This window comes from Pseudogymnoascus destructans, assembly GCF_001641265.1.
Source record: "Pseudogymnoascus destructans isolate 20631-21 unplaced genomic scaffold scaffold_9, whole genome shotgun sequence".
Taxonomy (NCBI): Eukaryota; Fungi; Ascomycota; class Leotiomycetes; order Thelebolales; family Thelebolaceae; genus Pseudogymnoascus; species Pseudogymnoascus destructans.
Genome location: NW_020167528.1, coordinates 716,487 through 736,289, shown reverse-complemented (window position 1 = coordinate 736,289; position 19,803 = coordinate 716,487). Strand labels below are relative to the sequence as shown.

Below are 19,803 nucleotides of genomic sequence, written 5' to 3'. Positions count from 1 at the left end.
TGGTGGGTACTATGGAGGAGTAAAGACCAGATGAAGAAGGGGGTTGAGACATTGCGGGGACGATGGGTGAGGAAAGGAGGAAAGGAGGTGAGATGGGATGGAGTAAGAGATGGGAAGTAAGAGATGGGATGGGATGCAGTATGGGATGCAGGATGGGATGCAGTATGGGATGCAGTATGGGATGCAGTAGGATGGGGCAGTATGGGATGCAGTATGGGATGCAGTAGGATGGGGCAGTAAGATGGGATAGTAAGATGGGATAGTAAGATGGGATAGTAAGATGGGATAGTAAGATGGGATAGTAAGATGGGATAGTAAGATGGGATAGTAAGATGGGATAGTAAGATGGGATAGTAAGGTGGCATGCAGTAACCCTGCTGTTCGATGAGATATTGACATACCGTCACTTTTCATCATATGATGGACTGATATGATGGACTGATATGATGGACTGATATGATGGACTGATATGATGGACTGATATGATGGACTGATATGATGAACTATCAGTTCATCATATCTGTACCAGGGCCTGGATCCCACACACATTTATTATGCGATGTTGTGTGTTCATTATTGTGTCACGCGACAAGGCAACGTACCAGCCAACACTACTTCCCCCTTCTCCTCTTTGTAACGTGTATCCGCCACAAGGCAACGTACAGCCAACACTACTTCCCCCTTCTCCTCTTTGTAACGGTGTATCCGCCATTTATCGGCGGTTGACTCACTCGCTGCTTGGCGCGTTATTACGAGGAGGCGTGTAGCACAGCCCCTTCCAAAAGCAATCCAGTGGGTGGAGTTGCGGTGAGATTTCCACCATAGAGAATCCATACAACATCCATAGCATCATTTAACGAGTCTGGGCACTCGTGATGGTGCGTGTATGGGTGCATCACATATATATGGTACTATGTATTCATATACTCGCAATAACTCTACACTCCTGTATGGTGTACGTATGAATACATACCCCCGTATGTACCATACGGCATACACCACCTTTTTGTCTCTCTGCTTCTCTGCTCCTATAATAACCCCGTCTGCACCATCCTTTCTCCCCTCGCAGCTTCACTGCTAGAACATAGAAAGTAGACCTATATCACATCACATCACATCACAGCACATCACTTCACCGCACATCACATCACATCACATCACATCACTTCACTTCACATCACTTCACTTCACTTCACATCACTTCACATCACTTCACTTCACTTCACATCTCTCATCGCTACTTAAAAGGAGTCTGTCCCAAATAGTGAAAACTGTTGTTACAAACTCTTGACATCCAGCCTTTGAACTGTCCTGTGTGTGCTCGTGACCTTGGGTCGTTCTTACCATACATAGTCCCAATCCCGATTGCCCTGACGATTCCACAACGGGAAAGACTAGCATCATCATATCACCACCAACTCGCGTCGATCCCTCATTCTCAATCCTCAAATGTTCGTCCCCCCTCCCCAACACTTCACCCCCCTTCCTCCACAAATATTCAAAACAGGATTCGAATATTGACATTTTTGATTGCCAGGGGCCGAAGAGATTACGACTCGTTCCAGGTATCGCAGCGTTCCAACGCTCTCGCCTTCGGGCCGCGCCATGTCTTCTCAGCCTCGTCGCCCTACGGAGCCTCGTCCATAAACCTCAAGTTCCGCGCCCATGCCTCCGTTCTCGCACAGGTCGACGGCAACGGGCCCGCACGACCGCGCGGCCTCGTCGGTCCGCCCATGGGCGGCTTAGGCGGAGATGGAGGAGCGCTGGGAAAGAGACAGAACATCAGATCCCTCATAACGCCGGAGATGAACATGTCAGCTCGGCGTGCTCGGGTAGAGGGCGTCAACGTGGTTGTTAGGCAGAAGCGCAGGCCGTCTTCGACGTCGGTGAGGTCAGTTGCGTCGTCCGTCCGCTCGCGGAGGAGGATGCAGGGACCGAAGCCGACGCTGCTTAGCCTCCCGACCGAGGTCTTGGGTGTTATATTCAAGGACTTTGAGCAGAAGGAGCTGCGCGATGTCATGCTGGTGCACTCGGCTTTGACGGAGGCTGCGGCGAACTTGATGTACCACACCCCTCTGTTCGCATCGACCTACCGCTTTGCGCAGTTCGCGTATACGGTCAGCCACCAGAAACACTATGGTGATAGGGTGAGGGTGCTGGATGCCAGCGGGTTTGCGCAGGTTGCGCAGTTTGAGAGACAGCCGGAGGCGGGGTGGAGGGAGTGGAAGTTTAGGAACCATGATCTTTATCAGGGAAGATCGAGGCTGCATGTGCCGGAGAGTAGGCCGACGAGGAGGCGGATGACACACAGGAAACATCCACAGCCGAACCCCTTCCTCGAGGCCTGGGCACTCTCTCGTGATATCCCACTCGGTGGATTATGCCACGCCATTCAATCATGCCAGTACCTCAAGTAAGTCGACACCATCCAGAGAACAAACTCGAGCAAGAGACTAACATCTACAGCACCATCAACATCTCCCGCATCCAACTCGCCGAGGACTTCCTCATCGTCGACGACAACTCCCCCCCCTCCGCCTGGACAGACACCATCTACGTCTCCGACCTCCCCAAATCCTGGTCCTGGAACTCCCAAGAGCTCCGTCCCATCTACAACATCTACATCATCGACCAGCTGCGCAAGCTGAAGCACCTCGAGACCGTCATCGCCAACAACGGCGTCTTCCTGAGCACGCTGATGATCCAGGAGCTGGTCGATGGCGCGCACCCGAGCCTCAAGTACGTCGACTTCGAGCACTCGGGCATGGCGCGCTCGAAGCCTTGGGCGATTAAGGGAACGAGAGAGCAGGTTGTGAAGGTTATTAGGGATATGGAGAAGACGACCCGGCGGAGCCCGGATCCGAGGAGGACCTATTTGACTCGTGGCTGAGCATTAGCTTTTCGGCGAGAATTTGTGGTTCTCGGTCAGGTTTTTTGGCCACGACAGGGAATTGGGTTGGGTTTGATTTAGCGGGTGTTTATACATAGAAGGGGGGGACTGGCGAAATGGTTGGACAATCCTCAACTAACATTGAGCTCTCTGGATTAGGAGAGCGAGAGATCATATTATTTAGTAATTAGCTATAATCCAACGCGCCCCGTGGGCAGCATTTTTGAAGCAGACGACTGAAGAGTTATAAATGTGACATGTGTATGCCTATGAGAGGTTCGGCAGTTTTATTAGTAATTGAGGATACCTAGTTGCTCTCTAATATGATATTTACAGCCATGCGAGAAGCTCATTTCCATGTGTAGTTTGTGGCGATCCTTTTCAAAAGCTCAGCTCAGGGAGGCAAGGCTGACAACTGCCGAATGGGGGGCTGATGTGGGTGCTCACTTGTCAAGCCCCATCCATGGTAGCCTCACGCCTTACACGCAACGGATCCCGGAAGCTATCTTCACAACCACAACGCTCTGGGCCTCGAAATAACCTGATCCAGACAGTATTGTGACCATGGCATCCGCCAGCTCCTCCCAAGTCGAAAAAGAGGTCAACACGCTCCTCCACCAGCAAGAAGACTCCGCCAAACATGTCCGCCCAACAGACCCCTCAGCCGTCGACACCATCATCACCAAACTCTTCACCTCCAACATCGGCAGCATAGCCATCCGCGAGCTCAGCCAGCGCCTCATCCTCCTCGTGCAAACCCCCGACTTCGCCCTCAACGACCGAATCGAAATATGCACCACCCTGCTCGGCAAAATCGAACAGTACCAAGCCTCCCAAGAAGAGCAGATCGCGGAGCTCCGCATGATCCTCGCAAACACCTACGAAGCACTCGATGACTTCCACTCCGCTGCCCAGATGCTCGCCGCTATCCCGCTCAACTCCTCGCAGCGCAAGATCAGCTCGGAAGACAAAGCAGCGACGCTAATCCGCATCGTGCGTCTGCACCTCGAATGCGACGACCCCACCTCCGCCGAAACCTACCTCAACAAATTCAAAAACATCATGCACGAAGTCACCAACCCAACCTCGCTCATCCACTTCCAAGTCTCCCAAGCCCGCATCCAAGACTCCCGCCGCGACTTCCTCGCCGCAGCAAAAGGCTACGAAGACATCAGCCACGACCCCTCCATCGGCGAAGACGAGCAACTCCACACCCTCTCCATGGCACTAAAATGCGCCGTCCTCGCCCCCGCCGGCCCCGCCCGCTCGCGCGCCCTAAATCGTCTCTACAGCGACGAGCGCGCGCCGCAGTTGGAGGAGTTTGCGATCTTGGAGAACATGCACCTGCAGCGTGTGATTGCGCCGGGCGAGATCGCGAAGTTCGCGGAGGGGCTGCAGGAGCACCAACTTGCGCGGATGAGTGATGGGTTGACGGTGCTGGATAGGGCGATGTTTGAGCATAATCTTTTGGCGGCCAGTAGGCTGTATGCGAATATTGGGTTTGGGCCGCTGGGAGAGCTGCTGGGGATTGGGGGGGAGAAGGCGGAGGAGATGACGGCGAAGATGATTGAGCAGGGGAGATTGGGGGGGAGGATTGATCAGATTGAGGAGGTTATTTGGTTTGAGGGGGCGCGGGAGGGGGGAGGGGGGGTGCTGAGGCAGTGGGATTTTAATGTGGAGGGGTTGGCGGAGGGGGTGGAGGGGATTATGGGACAGTTGCAGGCGAAGCATCCGGTATGCGAGATTTGCTCCCGTGGAAATACTGATGAGCTAACTGTGGTGCAGGAGTTTGTTGTGAAGAGTCTGGTGGTATGAGGAGCGCGGAGGCTTTATGATGGAAGGACGGTAGCATTAGAGTTACTGGGAGTTTGAGCGGGTGCATTACGAGACTGGATGACGGCGTCTGGGGGACTGAAAACATGGCATTTATCCACAGGAATCAACATTTTCATGAAGACTGTGGCTTCACCAAAATATGAGCGAAAGCAATCATGAAGTTTGGAAACGCGCTGTTGTAGTATCTCCCCACTCTATATCTATATATCACGTGATACGAGTCCGTTGCCCGGTCATCGTATTTACAGTGGAGAATAGTCCCTGTATCAACTTGGCCAATCACCTCCCCCGACCACCCCGTCGCGGACCTCGAATTCCACGCGATAATTTTGTCCTCCCTCCCAAACCTATAATTCCATTAACCCAAATAGCGACAAACCCTTTCGGCCATGAAGAGGAGAGCTCACACGCCGTAACCCAGCATTGAATCTACCATATAGCTCTATACCCGCCCCAACGACGACGCGAAAGCCCGCCCGACATGGCAACCGCGTCCCCAACACCCCTGGGCTCAAGCCACTTCGGCAATCAGCCGATGCGCCGACCTTCGTCGAGACAGGCCTTGCGACAAGTTCCTCTTGCGAGACCGACTTTTGTGCGGAGAGAGGCTGCTGCTGTTACGGCGAATGGGAATCCGGCAGCAGAACTACCAACGACTTCTAAGACGCGCCGGTATTCAGACCATGATAGTTCGGATGACGACTTGCCTGTGCCGATGAAGTTCAGCGCCCTCACGAATGCCTTGTTGAATGATGAAGCTTCGATGCTTGGCTCTGGTTCACCAGTTGTTGCAACGAACGAAAACAATCTATCTGGCTCAACGGCGGTTGCGCAGAGACATACATATACCGCCGAGCCCCCAGCAGCCGATCAGATGGCCCGGGAGCGCACCGCATCCCCGGCGATGGTATCTCGCACCCACAGCCCATATCCCCGGCGAGTAGTCCGGTTAAGTGGCACCCCCGGCTCAGCATCCCTTCGCCGGACGACAAGCTTGTCGAACTCTGTGAGAGCGCCGAGTGAGCAGGTGCCGTCGAGACCGGGGAGCCCGCTGGATCTGAGTACACCGGCGCCATATCCAAGGACTGTACGGATACCAATCACGGCTTCTTCGAACCATGGGTCGTCGTTTGGATCTAGTGGACAAGCGTCAAATCGTATTGGATCTGGATCGGGAGCTAGAACAGCGGCTTTGAAACCGGAGGAGATGGAGGACCCGGCTACGGTTGCGAGGCCGTATAATGCTACTAACCTAGGGAGTGTGACGAGATATGGGAATTCAGCTGCCAACAGAACGAGATATGGGGAGGAGATGGGAATGCAAAGTTCGATGAGAGTGAAGCGTCTCGGAAAAGCTGGGAGTTTCTTGAGCGGTCCAGCGCGAAGGGGGAAGAGGAGGCAGAGTGAGGAGGAGCAGGGTCCTGGTCAGGATGCTGAGGGTGCTGAATCCGCATTCTCGAGCCAGGAACGCCAGAGCCAGGAGCCGGAGAATCAGGCTGCGGAAAACCATGATGTTGGGAGCGGAGAGGCGGCATTGAGTCAGGAGTCAGAGGCACCGAAATCATCGTTTTATTCGGCTTCGCAATATAGAGACTTTGCGTCTGGTAGCCCTATGAGTGGCAGGGAAGCATTGAAACAAGCCCGTCCCTCGCCGCCGATGGCTGCATACAATCGCTTAGCGGATCCGGTTGTTGAGCAAGCCAGGCCACCCCCATCAGATAATGCACCACCCGCACAGCCCGCACAACCTGTCTTTAAGCTTCCTGCGCCTAGGCCGGAGATGCCATCGAGCCATGACCAGGAAAATGAGGCACCTCCTACCTTTAAGCGCAATAAGGCGCCGCCATCAGTGCTTCTTGATAAAATCGACAAAGTCCCGCTGCGCCCACAAAGCACGGATTTGAGTGCCATGCGTGGAACCGTCTCTCCAGTACGCCAGCCACTAGCAGCAAGATCCCAGAATACCCCTCGCCGCCCTGCGCCGCCGCCGCCGAAGATGTCGCTCTTGGAGACGGCAACTGCTACGGCGGGCGCGGCGACCACCTCGCATTCATCTAAGAAGAGGAATAATATCAGAGTTAATGGCAAGAGTTATACGCGCTTGGAGATTTTAGGTCGGGGCGGAAGTAGTAAGGTGTGGAGGGTGATGGCGGAGAATGGGAAGATCTATGCTTTAAAACGCGTCAGTCTGGAGGATGCGGATGAGAATGCCGTGAGAGGCTACAAGGGCGAGATCGATCTATTGAAGAAGCTGGAAGGAAATGATCGTGTAGTAACGATATTGGACTACGAGATGAACGACGAGAAGCAGATGCTGAGTGTGGTAAGTCCCCCCTTACTCTCCCCTTACAAGCACATTTTTTCTAACCCACATTTCACAGCTCATGGAGATGGGCGAGCTCGACTTCAACCGCATCCTCAGCCTGCGCTACAACACCGAGAACGCCGTCTTCGACCCCTCCTTCACGCGCTACTACTGGCGCGAGATGCTCGTCTGCATCGCCGCCGTCCACTCCCACGAAATCGTGCACTCGGACCTCAAGCCGGCCAACTTCGTGCTCGTCAAGGGCCTCCTAAAACTCATCGACTTCGGCATCGCGAATGCAATCCAGACCGACGAGACCGTAAACGTGCACCGAGACACACAGGTCGGCACGCCGAATTACATGAGTCCGGAGAGCTTGATGGATTCTAGCGAGCTGCCTGAGAATAAGGCCCCGGGAGCTATGCGGGGGCATAGCAGCGGGCCGAGAGTCATGAAACTGGGCAAGCCGAGCGATATCTGGAGTCTGGGGTGTATACTCTACCAGATGGCGTATGGCCGCCAGCCATTCGCGCATATCTCCAACCAGCTGAGCCGATGCCGTGCTATCATTGACTGGGGCTACGCGATTGAGTTCCCCGCGCGCGGCCTCGGCGGCGTGCCGCTCCCGCGGTCACTGATTCGTCTCTTGAAGAGGTGTTTGGAGAGGGATCAGCATAAACGACCTACGGCTGCGGAGCTGCTGAGCGAGGGGGATGAGTTTTTGAATCCGAGGGAGCTGCCGGAGGGGGCGCTGCCGATGACGGAGGAGCTGTTGGGGAGGATATTGTGTAGTGTTGTTGGGAAGTGTAAGGGGAGGGAGGTGGGGGAGGGAGAGGTGATGGGGGTTTGGGCGGGGGCGTATTTTGAGAGTTTGAGGAAGAATTTGGGGGCGTAGTGGATGGTGAGGGGGGAGAGGGGAGAGAATGAGGATTATATTAATTCTGTGGGAGTATTGTTGGGAGATGTTTGTGGGAGCAAGGTTAAAAGGGGCGTTTCGAGCGTTTAATGGGTACATGAAGCGGAGTCCAGGACTCGAAACTGGAGTCGCACCTTTTTTTATAGCGGATTTTTTATACCCTTTGAAATTTTATATGTTCTTCAAACGTAACGAGATGTCTTATATGTTCTAATACCTGCATCTTGTGTTGCGTATCGTTGAGGGTTGCTATTCACGTGGTGCAACCGGCCGTGGCTGGACGCTGTGAGGTCCGCAAGTCTGGACTATACCGCAACACTAAAAATGTGAATCCACACCCGTGCGCGCGTATAGCCATTTATTTACTCAACAACGCTGGTGTAGTGGGGTATCGTATATGTATTCATCATTCGATTATTTCATCATTCGATTATTTATTAGTGGCGGTGGCGATCAACCCTGTCTCTATCCCTATCACTACTCCTGTGTCTGTGTCTATGCCTCCGCCTTTCTCGACTCCTCTCTCGATCTCGGCTCCTGTCCCGATGTGACCTTCGCCTCGACTCCCCATGACTAGACTTCCGATCGTCGCCATGTCTGCTTTTCGACCTATCCTCGGATTTATCAAGAGAAAACCCCTCAGGTTCATCATCCGGGTCGTCGCGAGCCCTCCTCCTTGAGCTAACCTTCTCCATCTCCAGCATCTCCTTCTCCCGCTCCTCCTGCCACTGTTTCCTCTCCTTCGCCACCTGCCTAACCTTCGCCGCGCCCTGCCTCATAGCAGCCAACGGATCATTAGAGACAATTCGTGTGGCCTCCCTCTCTTTCCTCCTCGGATCCTCATTACCCCAAACATCCTTGCTAGGCACCTCGAGTGGCTCATCGACAGCAAGGCCCGCCTTGCCAGAGGAATACCACGGGCTTTCTAACCCCTTCTTGAACCCAGCCGCATCAGAGAATTTGACAGTGTAGTTATCTGCATACTCTTTCTTCCTCTTCGCTAGCTCCTTCTCCGCCTGGACCTTCTTCGTGTCGTCCTTGGTTGCTTTTGGGCGCTCCGAGGGGAAGAGATCGATGTGCCCCGACTCATCCAGTAGGGGCACCTCAGTAGTTGGCTTCCTCAAAACAATCTGTGTATCCTCGCTCGCTGATATCTTCTGCTCCTTCGCCACCCTCATCTCGAAATCCGTGTCATTCTCCCCAGCCCGCTTCCTCTTCCTCTTCTCCCTGGCTGGGCCACGCTGCCGTGGCTCTCGCTCGGTCTCATCGTGCGCTTCATCGATCTCTAGTGGAGGCGGAGTTTCGCCGCGTAGGATGGCTATTCGGCGTGCGGCATCGGCCTCTTGCATGCGCTGCTCCTCCGCCTCTTCTTGTGCCTGCGCGATAGCCTCGTCGCGCTTGACTTTCTCGATGTTATCGGCATTATAGACATTCCACGATTTCTTGCCTAATAGATGTCTACTTACACATCAGCCCCAGTCCAAGCCTGTCGATAAATAATACACAGATCTCAGGGATATATTACTTACAAAGGCATGATAGGCAGTGACAGCTCGTGGCTAGAGAGTTGTACAAACGTCGTGCCATCGAGGCTCAAGTGGGGACGAGGCTGAGAGTATGATCCCGCCAATACATTGGAGGGGCTAGCGGCGACACCGACATAAAACCCGCCCACCAGGTGCACAGACCCAAGGTTACTGAATGCTGATGCCGAAGCTCCAATCGTCTCTTGGGACAGAGCAAGCAATCGCAATAAGAACGGAGTACAGCATTTCCAAGGGAGCTTCATATTTTATGCCATAAGTTAGAACGAAGGAGGATATATCAGCTTCATTTGTTTTTTTGGAGGACACCGTTGTCTTTATATTCAGCCTTTCTCTACTTGGCGGCACCTACGTAAGAGGACACAAGGCATCAGGACAGGTCGTCACCATCGTTAGGACACATTTCAGACTTAGCTGAGCCAATACAACCTTTATCTCCCATTTGTGAGTTATTGGGATATAACTATTGATTTCTTTTACTTTCGACGGAAACCGGCTAATACGGTGTTATCAGAGTTTCGAACCCGACAGCTACCCTGTGGTTGCACTCCGGCATAACACAACCACAATGTTCAACCGAGACAACCTCTTTGGCAAGCCTCCGAACGCTGGGAGAGAGCGACAGCCAAGTGGACCCCAGATCCAGAGAAACAGCCCTCACGACACACAGATGGGCGGCTACGAGGACCCAAGAGGAAACTACGGCGGTGGCGGCCAGCGCGGACCGCCACCACCAGGACCAGGGTACTCCCCTCAACAAAACCGAGGAATGCCCCAGAGGACTGCAGTTGGACGAAATGCTGGCATCTCGAAGCAGCTGCAGCTCGGGAAGGTCGAGGATAAGACTACGCAAGACAGATATGTATACGGCAACATGTAAGAACCTCCGTATGATAATGACGAAGCTCTCGTGCTGACTAACTGGGTTTAGAACGGCGGTGTCGCCTCAGGATTTCCCTCCTAGCCAGGATGGGGGCGATATATATATCCTCGTCAACCGCACTCATGTTGTCACCGCGAGGCCTACAGCCGGTTTCCCCCCTGGGTTGATCGGATTAACCGGGCCACAACGATCATGGTGCGCGATCAGTCTCACAGAGACTGTTTTGGCTGAGCTCTACGATCCGTTTGGTGACCAAGGAGGACAAAGTTACCTAGCTGCAATGGACGTTGAGATTGGGTTTGCGGGGAGAAAGACGACGGAAATTCCATACGACCAAGATATGCTGGAAGCTTACTTCAACAAGCTATTTGGGAACCAAGTCTTTGCCCCCGGACAGCAGTTGGTGATGGACCACAAGGGGATTGTGCTGAGCCTTAAAGTCAAGACGGTGCAGCTCGGTAACCTTGGCATGGAGAAGCCCACGGCGTCCTCGGGACAGGTGGTTTCGAATCCTCAAGCACGCGGTATTCTGACTACACAAACCAACATCACTTTTTACAAGGATGCGAGCTCGCCTATCAAGATAAAGGCATCGACAAAGAAGCCACCGGCCAACTCCATCATTGCGCCAGACTTCAAGTTTGAGGACATGGGAATTGGTGGATTGGACGCTGAGTTCGGCGCCATTTTCAGGAGAGCTTTCGCGTCGCGCATTTTCCCCCAGGGGCTGATCGAGAAGTTGGGCATCCAGCACGTGAAGGGTATTCTTCTGTTTGGACCTCCCGGAACCGGAAAGACCCTGATCGCTCGGCAAATTGGCAAGATGTTCAACTCTAGGGAGCCGAAGGTCATTAACGGTCCTGAGGTCTTGAATAAATTCGTCGGTCAATCAGAAGAGAATATCCGAAACCTCTTTGCTGATGCCGAGAAAGAATACAAGGAGAGGGGTGACGAGAGTGAGCTTCACATTATCATTTTCGACGAACTCGATGCTGTATGCAAGCAGAGAGGTGCTGGTGGTGGAGGTGGCACTGGTGTTGGCGACAGTGTTGTCAACCAGTTGCTTGCCAAACTTGATGGTGTGGACCAGCTCAATAATATTATCCTGATCGGTATGACCAATCGAATGGATATGATTGATGACGCCTTGCTTCGTCCTGGACGTCTGGAGGTCCACATGGAGATTTCTCTACCCGATGAATCCGGCAGACAAGATATTCTCAACATCCACACGATGAAGATGCGCGATAATCATGTTATGGACAACGATGTCAACCTAGCCGAGCTTGCGGCCCTTACCAAGAACTTCTCGGGTGCGGAAATCAGTGGACTTGTTAAGTCGGCTTCCTCATTCGCTTTCAACCGCCACGTCAAGGTCGGCACTGTCGCTGGCGTTAGCGACGATATCGAAAACATGAAAGTCAACCGCAACGATTTCCTAAGCGCGCTGAACGAAGTTAAGCCAGCATTCGGTGTCTCCGAGGAAGAACTCAGCACAGCTGTTCGCGGAGGTATCCTACGCTACAGCCCACACATCGACTACATCCTCCAAGACGGCGAGCTGTTCGTGAACCAGGTCCGCAACTCCGCTTCGGAACCACTTCTTTCGGTCCTCCTACACGGCCCATCGGGATCTGGCAAGACCGCTCTGGCAGCGAAGATCGCCATGGAATCCGAGTTCCCCTTCATCAAGCTCATTTCCCCCGAAAATATGATCGGCTTTAACGAAATGGCCAAGATCCAGTACCTCAACAAGGTCTTCTCCGACGCCTACAAGTCGCCCCAGAACATCGTCATCATCGATAACATCGAGCGCATCGTTGACTGGGTGCCTATCGGCCCACGATTCTCCAACCTCGTCTTACAGACCCTCATGGTCTTGCTGACGAAGCAGCCACCTAAGGTAAGCCTAACTCCTTTCTCAACCAGTAATTATGAAGTCACAGCTAACACATCACCAGGGCCGCCGCCTTCTAATCATCGGCACCACAACCCAGCGCTCCATCCTCCACCAGCTCGACCTCGCCGCGAGCTTCGATCGCGAGATGGCCGTACCGAACGTGAACACGATCGAGGAGCTTGAGAATATCTGCAAAGAGACAGTCGCCTTCGACTCGCCAATCGAGCTGCAGCAGAGTCTGAGTGTGTTGCGCGATACTTGCGGCTCTGGCTCAGTCGGCGTGGGGATCAAGCGTGTGCTGCTTGGTATTGAGACTGCGAGACAGACGACGGGTTTGGAGAGGGTGAATAGGTTTGCTGAGGTCATCTCAAGTATGAGGGCGAGTGGGGTGATGGAATAATGATGGGGGGTAATAATAGAAATGGTATTTATGAAATGGGTTCAGCTAGCGCATGGACGTTGGGAGACCAAGGACTGGGAGATGGAAAGTGCTGTAGATAAAATTATCAGGATAGACTCCAGACGCTAAAATTTACCGCCTTTCAATCACGGTTTAGTGTAGAACGTAGACTTTTGAGGTGCATTTCATACAATGAGGACGTTAAAGATAATGAGCTTGATTAAACGCATTCGCTAGGGTATATTATGACAATGATGCACCGTACTTAGTCCTTTTGATTAACGACCCCTATGCACCTTCCTCCCCCAAGTTGTCAACAGAATCCCAGAAACCCAAACAATTTCATTTACACGTAGGCTTAAAATGCAATCCACAAACAATTCCAAAATGTCCGCTCACACAACCGTTCAAACCAACCTCTCTGCACGGCTTCTGATCTCCGTTGGGCTCAACCCCGCAATCCACAGACACCTATCTGTCAGCCCCGGCACAGTCTGAAACTTGTACCCAGTGCTGCTTTCTAGGTACCTGCTGAATAGCTGTACAACCGTTGCCTGGGCGCGGCACTTGCTGACGTTGATGAGGGGCGGGTCGGTTGGAGTGCTAGCAATATAGCTCGGCATATCCTTCAGTACAGTTAAGTCCTTCGCGTAGATTACAACTAACGGAAGGCAGGCGCGCTTGCCGAGGACCGACTCCATCTCATCACGCAGGCGGTGGAAGTTATTTGCTGGCTGGATCAACGCTTCGAACTCACGGAGGGATTGAACCTCAGGTGCAGGTACATGTTTCCAAGTCTCGTGAAGTTCCGCTATCACTGGGTTGCTGACAGCGACAGTGAGCTGGAATAGCGTAGCGTAGTTGCCCAGTTGGCGACAGTGCTCAGCGATCTCAATGAGCTTTGCAATTGTCCTGGCCCGTTCGTTGATATCCTGGGTAAGGATAATTTGAGAGATGGCCCACTGCGTCATGATACTGCTACGTGCTCCGCATATTTCAATGCCATGGCTGACTGTATCATCTTCCTCCATCTGTTGGAGAATTTGGAGAAATCTCGGCCATGACTGACATGCTGATGCTGCTTCGTGAGACCACTTCATCTCGAGGAGCTCTCTAAAATGTATTTCGCCCAATGCTTCTTTCTCAATGAGGGTAAATTGCTCAGCCACAATCTTCGAGTCAAAATGGAGTATAAATGGCATGTGCTCTTCGCTGTACAGTGGTCCGGTAGATATAGCTTGTGTCTCCAAATGATCGTCGCTGTACCATGATCCCATGGCGATATCTTTCCGGCCATCCCCATATGTTGGTGTAATATCTGGACTTGGAGGGAATAGGCCTTGGTATTGACCTCCAGTGGGAGACATCAATAATGCTTGCTCCATCGTCATCGAGGGCTCTTTCGACTGTTTAGAAATCGGAGGAATTTCCACTTCGGTAATGATTGCGCCAGAGTGAATAGACGGGTGTTTGTTGGTGGAAGGATTCCCAAGGAAGTCGTTAGTTGGGACTTCTTCCAATGATATTTCAGACGACAGGTCGCTGTGATTATCATCGTAATCATCGTAATTGTGTACATCGTTATCATCGCCAATTCGAAGAAACGATTCGTTTACACTCATTTGACGTGGGAGGGTGTCTCCAGCAGGTATCTGATTTGAACTCTCCGTCTTATCAACGAAGTCAACTGGCGTCTCGGACTTTTCAGCGCCACGCTGGCCAATCGTCTCTCTATCGTGGCTGGGACCGAGGAGTACAGATGTATTCTTCCAGTTGCGGCTTTCTTCGTCATCGGAACCATATCGAGATCCGTCGCGCTGCAAAAGAGGTATTGAATTTTGTGACTCCCGAGAAATATCATGCAGCTCTCGTACAGGAGGTCGATAAACAGTGGGTTGGAGCTCATATTGTGAATTAAAGCAGCTTCGTTGTTCGGGCTGATCGACCTCAGACTCTTCACCGCTGTCAAATATTGCATTCTCAACAACATGATTGTGCCTGTGCTGATGTTTCTCTGCTTCGATAATTAACTCCCCAGTGGTTTGATCGGCATTGTCATAAGTTTCTTGCCGTTGTGGTGCAATAAATCCTGGAGACAAGCTTTGGGACGAGATATCGGACTTCCTCTTCTCATACTTTCCCTCAAGTTTAAGTAGGGCAGCTTCTACTCCGCCATCATCGTCGGTATCATCAGGAATTTGGGCTAATTTCGCAGCTTCAGCTTGAAATGATGGCCGCAGGGCTGGCTTGGATGAGGTGCTTAGCAGAGAAACTCTGGGCTTTGATGTGCCCTCAGGGTCCGCCAGAGCTCCGACGGAGAATGTCCAGGAGTTGCTTTGGGCCCTACCATTATCGCTCGTAACGTTAGCGTAGCTTGTAGAACCGCCGCCCAAAAGGTATGAGCTTCGTAAGGAATCCGAATAAGTGGTAAGAGATCCTGATGAACGATGACTAAGTGGCAGCTCGCCAATGTTTTGAATGGCGCGGAGGTCACCCCCGGGTCGTCGCCGGAGGACGCGATTGCCAGGTGCATGTGTTGATCCAACCGAGGCTCGATCTACAGAGTCGGAAATTGAGGTAGCATCGAAACTTCGTTCAGTCATCTGAATCGTATAGCCACTGTGGAAGGAGGCTATCTGTCTTAATAATGTTGATCTGCGATGCTTATGACGTTTGGCACGAGAGTGCATTGACGGATTATTCAATGGTCTGAAGAATGGACGTGTATCCAAATCACTCGAAGGGCTGAGCATGTGGAGGGTCAGTGATGGTACTTGTGCAGTGGGCGAGGGGCGACCATAATTTCCCAGGATTTGCGACGAGCGTCTGGGAAACCCCAAAAATATCTCAGGTGGCGTGACAGGCGGAGTTGGGGCAACCGATCGATTGTTGAAGGAGTCTGTGAATGCGTCTGTAGACGGATGACTAGGGAGAGCTCCGGACATCATGGCGATATCGCGATCCACATAACCGTCGTTACCCTCATCCAAGAGAAAACTCGTATTGTTTTGGGCCTGCTCGGCATCTTCATTACCAGGAAGGAGAAAGCTGGTATTCTCTCGAGGCTGCGGCGAGTCATGATGGCCAGGAAAAAGCCCTAATAAAGAAGTTGAACATGCGGTAAGGGTTGCCTTGTCCAAGGATCGTCTTAAAAAGTCACTCCCGGCGGTAACATTAATCCTCCGTACCCAAGGCTCTGGGCTTTCGTCCGCTTTTGCTGCAATGATTTTATGTTGCTCGATAACCATTTCAAAATCCGATTCAACAAACTTGCTAAGTATATCAGGCCTCATAGTAACTGGCTTCGGTGGGGTTTGTAAAGGTGCTCGCTCGGTGCCCATTCCACCTAGGCCGAGACTGGCCAGTTCAATATCGTCAACTGGTAGTGATAAACCCGGGAATCCAAGCGTTAGCGGTGACCTTGGCATTGGTTCAGGCTTATTATCGGCCTTGGTACTGACTGCGCGCCGGACAGTGCCAAACATTCTCTTCATCCCGAGGCCTTGCTGGTTGGTATCTTGCTTTTGGGCCGCTGCCTTTTTATTTGGAAGAGAAATAGGTCGATTCTCGGAAGGATCAGCAATCGGTAGATAAACGTGCCCAGGAGGGAATACAAGGCCTCTAACAAGGCTACCCGCAAATCTATCAACCAATGTCAAGCCTGCCTCGCCATTTGCAGCTTCTTCGGTGTCGGCTTCTAGGGTCGTCCTGTCCGGCCGAGAAGAGTTCGAAACACTACGATGGCGCTGGAAACCTTGCCCTGGACGATAAGACTTTGGCCTGAGCGCCTTTGGTGTGTGTGCAACTGGGAGGATAGTGCCACTTTGAGATGCTGCTGTTACTGGGTGAGCTCCCATGGCCGCCCCAGCAGAAAATTGTCCGGTCTTTGATAGGGGCAGGATAGAGCATGACAAAGCTTCCACACTGGTAATGCTGCGTGGGGAGAGTGGCTCAGGATACGGCAACTGGGTCCTGTTGCCACATGGTAGAGACGCCTGTTGAAGTTGAGCTTCGTTGAACTCAATAGGAAATTCGGGAGGGACAGTCGCAAAAAATCTATTGGCAGGAGGTGCCGGGAAATCGTGTAGTAGATCAAGATCAACCATAGGGGATTTTGACAACGCGGGATCTTCGAAATCCTGGCCTGGTGTCTGTGACTGTAGGAGGTCGTCCCAAAATTTCGGAGTAAGTTGTGGATTTCTAGACCCAGCAATGCCACCGGGAGCGATGGGAACCAGCGCATCCAGGTCGCATGCAAATTCAGGGCCATCCCAGTACACAGCACAAGAATCCCTCCACAGCCTCTTAATATTTGATAGGATATCGTTTGTCGTCTTGCTGTCGGTTCTAAGCAACGCTTGCTTCTTAACCATTGTATTCACCAAGCCACAGAATTGAACACGTAAATCGTAGTCAAGTACGAAATCGTCGGCGAAAAAGTTCACCATCCAATGCCGAATAACTGTGAAGCATCTGACAGTGACGACAAGGCCATCAAAGGCTCTATCAATGCCCCACTCCAACCTTGCCATTACCAGTAAAAGAAGGTCGGACCCGGAGATGTACGATCGGTACGTTATAAAAAAGCTTGCAACCAGCTCATAGGAAAGCTCTTGCGTCACCTCGGCCACAAGACGCGCAGGAGTCGCAGCAGTGATCATATCAGTTTCAGACATTCGTCTGATGACTAAACGGTCTTCACATCGTGGTGGATAAGTCAAGGCATCATACATCTCTGGAACGATTTGACCTTTAGGCATTATGTTTGGAGAGTTGCGTAGCAGTCCAGTGGGAGGCAGTCGAAGCTCATAGGTCGACTCTACGTCGCCAGGGTGGGACACAACCGACTGCCTTATTGAATGAGACCGTCTCGGAAGGTTAGAGCCTCGCATCCGTGCCAACATATCAGCATCTCGTTGAGATATGAAGCTAGACCGATGCTCAACTTCGGTCCCAGCATATGATGATCCTCGCATAAATGGCGTTCCTCTATTACTGAAACGTGGAGTGCCAAGTTTATATGATGGGATTGTTACCTCGAGAGTGGGCGTGCGGTGGTGGCCCCCGGATGTCTTTGGCCTTCTTCCATCGGCGCTTGGTCGCTCAATAACAACCTTAAATGCTCCTAAATCAGAGTCTTGTATCGCAGATCGTTGATCGTCTACTGTAGAGTAGGAGTGTGTTCTTCGGTGACGACTTGTGGATGACTTCGCTGGTGTCGAATTGGTGTCATATAACCCCGGATTGGCGGGCGTCGACATTGATGAATCGGCGCTCAACATCGTGTCTCTATACGACCCTCTTCTTTCTTTCCTAGCAAGCGCTTCATCTAATCCAGCTGTATTTGGAGAAGGGTTTGGAAATGCAAATGGAGGTTGAGGATATCGCTGGTGAGCAGGCCGTATCCGGGGTCTGGTACTGGTTAGCTTGGACCCTGACCCAGTGGCGTATGTCAACAAGCAGGAAATGGCACTCGCCGAGCAGGAGAAAACGTGCAATGGACGAGCAGAAACAGTTGTGTGAATTCGGGGAAAGGCAGGTTACGGTCCAGACAGCTGCGTACCTTAGGTATATCCTCCCATTATTGCCAACCTTGGAGATCGTAAACTGTTTCCCTCCGATCACAGCGTTGGCATTCTCAGCGCTGCCATCCCTCTTCACCTCTCCGAATGATCCATTCGAGCGAATAGGCGAATTCTGCGTCTCAAACGCGTCCTCGTTGTATCGCTTTATCCTGCTGCTCTCTTCGGCCATATCTCCCTTTTCCAGCATCGTCACATCCGATCTCGCAAACGGCTGAGCAGGTAAGCTTGTTACATTTTTCACATCTTCAGTCGACGTCGTAACTCGTAATGCCTTCGTCGGCGAACCTCTGAGGGCCAGTCGATCAAGCTGTCGCTGTCGTAGTCCTTCCATCATCGTGCCGGGCGCTGACTGGGTTATGGCGCGAACCTTGCAGGCTATGCTTCAACTGTGGTATGATGCATTTGGCATTGTCGGCAGGCTATAACAACGACATTTCAAAGAATGCGAGTTCCAAAAACCTCGCAGTACAATAAATCATACGGACGCGAGAGCTTGGAGGGAGAGGAATCGTTCAGGAAGGCAGGAAAGTGCATGGGTTAGCGAGAGGTCCTAGCGCGGATGGCTGGTCATGTTGATTGCTTTGACCCAGGTCTGTGCTTCTCCCATACAAAAAGACACTCGTTTACTGGAATATAAGCACAGATCTGTATTCATAAGTTACCTATGAATAAAGTAGGTACTTACGCAACTTTAATATGCCGGCGTGTGTGATTGGACCATTTGGGCATGATTTTGTATATTTTTGAAGTTGCATATTGAAGTTCCAAATCGTGAATTCAGGCTCCCAGGTGCTCGGAATAAATTATGGTTTTATCAACAGACGGGGAAGAGGGGAGAGGAGGCTCCTAATTTCATTTTCGTGATCAGTCACTGCACTCCAAACGTGAGAGTTGAAGAATTCGTTTCATTTTCTATCAGCCCCGGAATTTATCATCGTGGGCGCCGCCATGGTATTTTAAAAACAAGAAAAAAAAACAAGAAGACTCCAACAGGCCAATTCCAACAACAGACGCCAACCAGAAAACTCCGCCGCAATGCCACCCATGTATGCTTCCCATGCTCCCAGAAACCAGAACAATCCCATGTACAAACCGGTATCTCACCGTAAACTCCCAGCTCTCCATGCCCCTGCCCAATCCCACAAGCCCCGGCGCCTCAGCGCGAAATCCAACATCTCCAGAACCCTCCGCGACCAGAGAACAAACCAGAATCCCACCGCACAACGCGCAAGAACAAGCTCCGAACCGCACCAAACCACCCGCACAATCCCAAACCCATCTGCTGGTGCCACCGAAAACCAAAGAACCGAAAGAACCCATACCGGAATGCCGACGGACGCTCAGTCAGGAGCCATCGGGTCAGAGCATCACTTTCTGACCCTCCGGACAACCCAAAAGAACCCATACCGACAGACCGGCGGACGTCCAGTCGGAACCCGGAAGACGGCGACGGAGGAAACCAGCAACGAACAACAACGTTGTGAGCCTGGCAATAACGCCCAGGTCTCACCACCAATCCAAACCGAACGACGGAGCGGACCAGG

At 52.1% G+C, this 19,803-nt stretch overlaps 7 protein-coding genes across 7 annotated transcripts; 5 read left to right on the top strand and 2 right to left on the bottom strand.

The window, feature by feature from the left end:
* Positions 1–950: 950 nt before the first annotated feature.
* Positions 951–3,122, top strand: VC83_04292 (uncharacterized protein; the record flags this gene model as incomplete). Its single annotated transcript, XM_024467927.1, has 3 exons — positions 951–955; positions 1,538–2,413; positions 2,467–3,122. 3 exons carry the CDS (start codon positions 951–953, stop codon positions 2,888–2,890), a joined length of 1,305 nt encoding a protein of 434 aa, XP_024324336.1. The 3' UTR covers positions 2,891–3,122.
* A 105-nt stretch (positions 3,123–3,227) lies between these two features.
* VC83_04291 (uncharacterized protein) lies at positions 3,228–4,705 on the top strand (the record flags this gene model as incomplete). The annotated part of the gene is made up of 2 exons (XM_024467926.1): positions 3,228–4,624; positions 4,676–4,705. Exons 1-2 carry the CDS (start codon positions 3,455–3,457, stop codon positions 4,703–4,705), a joined length of 1,200 nt encoding a protein of 399 aa, XP_024324335.1. The 5' UTR covers positions 3,228–3,454.
* Positions 4,536–7,868, top strand: MPS1_1 (Protein kinase). The gene is made up of 2 exons (XM_024467925.1): positions 4,536–4,624; positions 4,676–7,868. Exon 2 carries the CDS (start codon positions 5,208–5,210, stop codon positions 7,419–7,421), a length of 2,214 nt encoding a protein of 737 aa, XP_024324334.1. The 5' UTR covers positions 4,536–4,624; positions 4,676–5,207; the 3' UTR covers positions 7,422–7,868.
* A 462-nt stretch (positions 7,869–8,330) lies between these two features.
* Positions 8,331–9,672, bottom strand: VC83_04289 (uncharacterized protein). Its single transcript, XM_024467924.1, has 2 exons — positions 9,477–9,672; positions 8,331–9,405 (listed from the first exon to the last, which is right to left on the bottom strand). Exons 1-2 carry the CDS (start codon positions 9,482–9,484, stop codon positions 8,385–8,387), a joined length of 1,029 nt encoding a protein of 342 aa, XP_024324550.1. The 5' UTR covers positions 9,485–9,672; the 3' UTR covers positions 8,331–8,384.
* On the top strand, positions 9,673–12,877 carry SEC18 (transport between ER and Golgi ATPase protein). Its single transcript, XM_024467923.1, has 4 exons — positions 9,673–9,935; positions 10,006–10,367; positions 10,423–12,277; positions 12,336–12,877. Exons 2-4 carry the CDS (start codon positions 10,060–10,062, stop codon positions 12,672–12,674), a joined length of 2,502 nt encoding a protein of 833 aa, XP_024324551.1. The 5' UTR covers positions 9,673–9,935; positions 10,006–10,059; the 3' UTR covers positions 12,675–12,877.
* LTE1 (mitotic regulator) lies at positions 12,878–18,805 on the bottom strand. The gene has a single exon (XM_024467922.1). The coding sequence runs from the start codon at positions 17,954–17,956 to the stop codon at positions 13,082–13,084; it is 4,875 nt and encodes a 1,624-aa protein (XP_024324542.1). The 5' UTR covers positions 17,957–18,805; the 3' UTR covers positions 12,878–13,081.
* Positions 18,806–19,294: 489 nt separating this feature from the next.
* VC83_04286 (uncharacterized protein) lies at positions 19,295–19,743 on the top strand (the record flags this gene model as incomplete). The annotated part of the gene is made up of 2 exons (XM_024467921.1): positions 19,295–19,305; positions 19,377–19,743. 2 exons carry the CDS (start codon positions 19,295–19,297, stop codon positions 19,741–19,743), a joined length of 378 nt encoding a protein of 125 aa, XP_024324543.1.
* Positions 19,744–19,803: the final 60 nt, after the last annotated feature.